The 1,147-nt window shown below is 27.2% G+C and overlaps 1 protein-coding gene across 1 annotated transcript; it reads right to left on the bottom strand.

Moving 5' to 3' along the window:
• Positions 1 to 23: 23 nt before the first annotated feature.
• Positions 24 to 1,058, bottom strand: LOC105461352 (cytochrome P450 77A2-like; the record flags this gene model as incomplete). Its single annotated transcript, XM_011707851.1, has 2 exons — positions 489 to 1,058; positions 24 to 158 (listed from the first exon to the last, which is right to left on the bottom strand). Coding segments are annotated over exons 1-2 (289 nt in total), but the record flags the coding sequence as incomplete, so codon positions are not given.
• Positions 1,059 to 1,147: the final 89 nt, after the last annotated feature.

Raw genomic sequence — 1,147 nt, 5'->3', positions numbered from 1 at the left:
AATAATAAAGCCATAACACAAACCACAATATCTTTTATATTTCATTACCTCTAGATCATCCGGATGACGGATGCATACACCAGAAAAAAAAATTAACCGTACTTTAAAAATTGGATAGTACTGATTAGAAAGGTCAGACACAATCTTCCATAGTTCCTCTAAAGAATACACGTATATGTATTATATAAATGTAAAAACATACAAATATTATAATTATATATTGGTCGAAAGATTTATAATTGGGTTTCTCATCATTTTATATATATTTTTCAATATAATTCTATTGTTTCTCAAATATCTTTAATTAACTTTAGGAAATAAATTGTTATCATTAAAAAATAAGACTTTATCGCTTAACTTAATTCTTAAAAGTAATCAACACGCAATTGGTAATTATATTTCTCAGAATAGAATGTAACAAATATTGCAGTTGCTCACGTACGTGCAAAGGCGACGCGAACATGAATGCGAATATATAAGGGACTTACCCTGTGATCCGAGAAATTGCAATACATTTCCCAAAATTGGATAACCTCGTGGTCCTGGTATAAGATTAATAAGTCGCCCATTTCTTCCATAATGCACATAATAATTACACACCAATATAATAAGAATAAATAATAGCAATATAGTAATAATCATTTTTTGTTGACAAAGAATTAGCCGGTTTAATAAAATCCTGTTTTCTTAGTTTCCAATTGTTCACACTTTAATTCATACAAATTACTGAATGTATATTAATTGCTTCGAGATAAAATGTATTATCTTGATATATCTTCAATGTGTTTGATCAAAGATACACTGAAACGTATTATTTATACTTTATCACATTATCACTTCAAAGTTTAAAGCGATTAACGTATTTTTTATATATCGAAAATGTATATGTTACAAATACATAAATTTAGTAAAAAAATTAATCTCCAATTATTCCGTTTTTGTAAATTTTGAGAGATATTATATTATTACAAATGTTTCATTATAAAAAAAGATACGTGTTATAAAGCGGAGTTCTTTGGCTGTAAAGCGCTCGCATATGACTACTGGCTACTGGTTCACTTTACTGATTATCTACTTGCTCATTCATAATAATGACGTCAACTTGTTATTATCTAATGCTGCACTTTTTATTACATTTTTTAATGAT

Source organism: Wasmannia auropunctata, unplaced genomic scaffold (assembly GCF_000956235.1).
Source record: "Wasmannia auropunctata unplaced genomic scaffold, wasmannia.A_1.0 LD291968.1, whole genome shotgun sequence".
NCBI classification, from domain to species: domain Eukaryota; kingdom Metazoa; phylum Arthropoda; class Insecta; order Hymenoptera; family Formicidae; genus Wasmannia; species Wasmannia auropunctata.
Note: the sequence above shows the minus strand (reverse complement) of the source record. Positions and strands in the feature narration are given on the sequence as shown.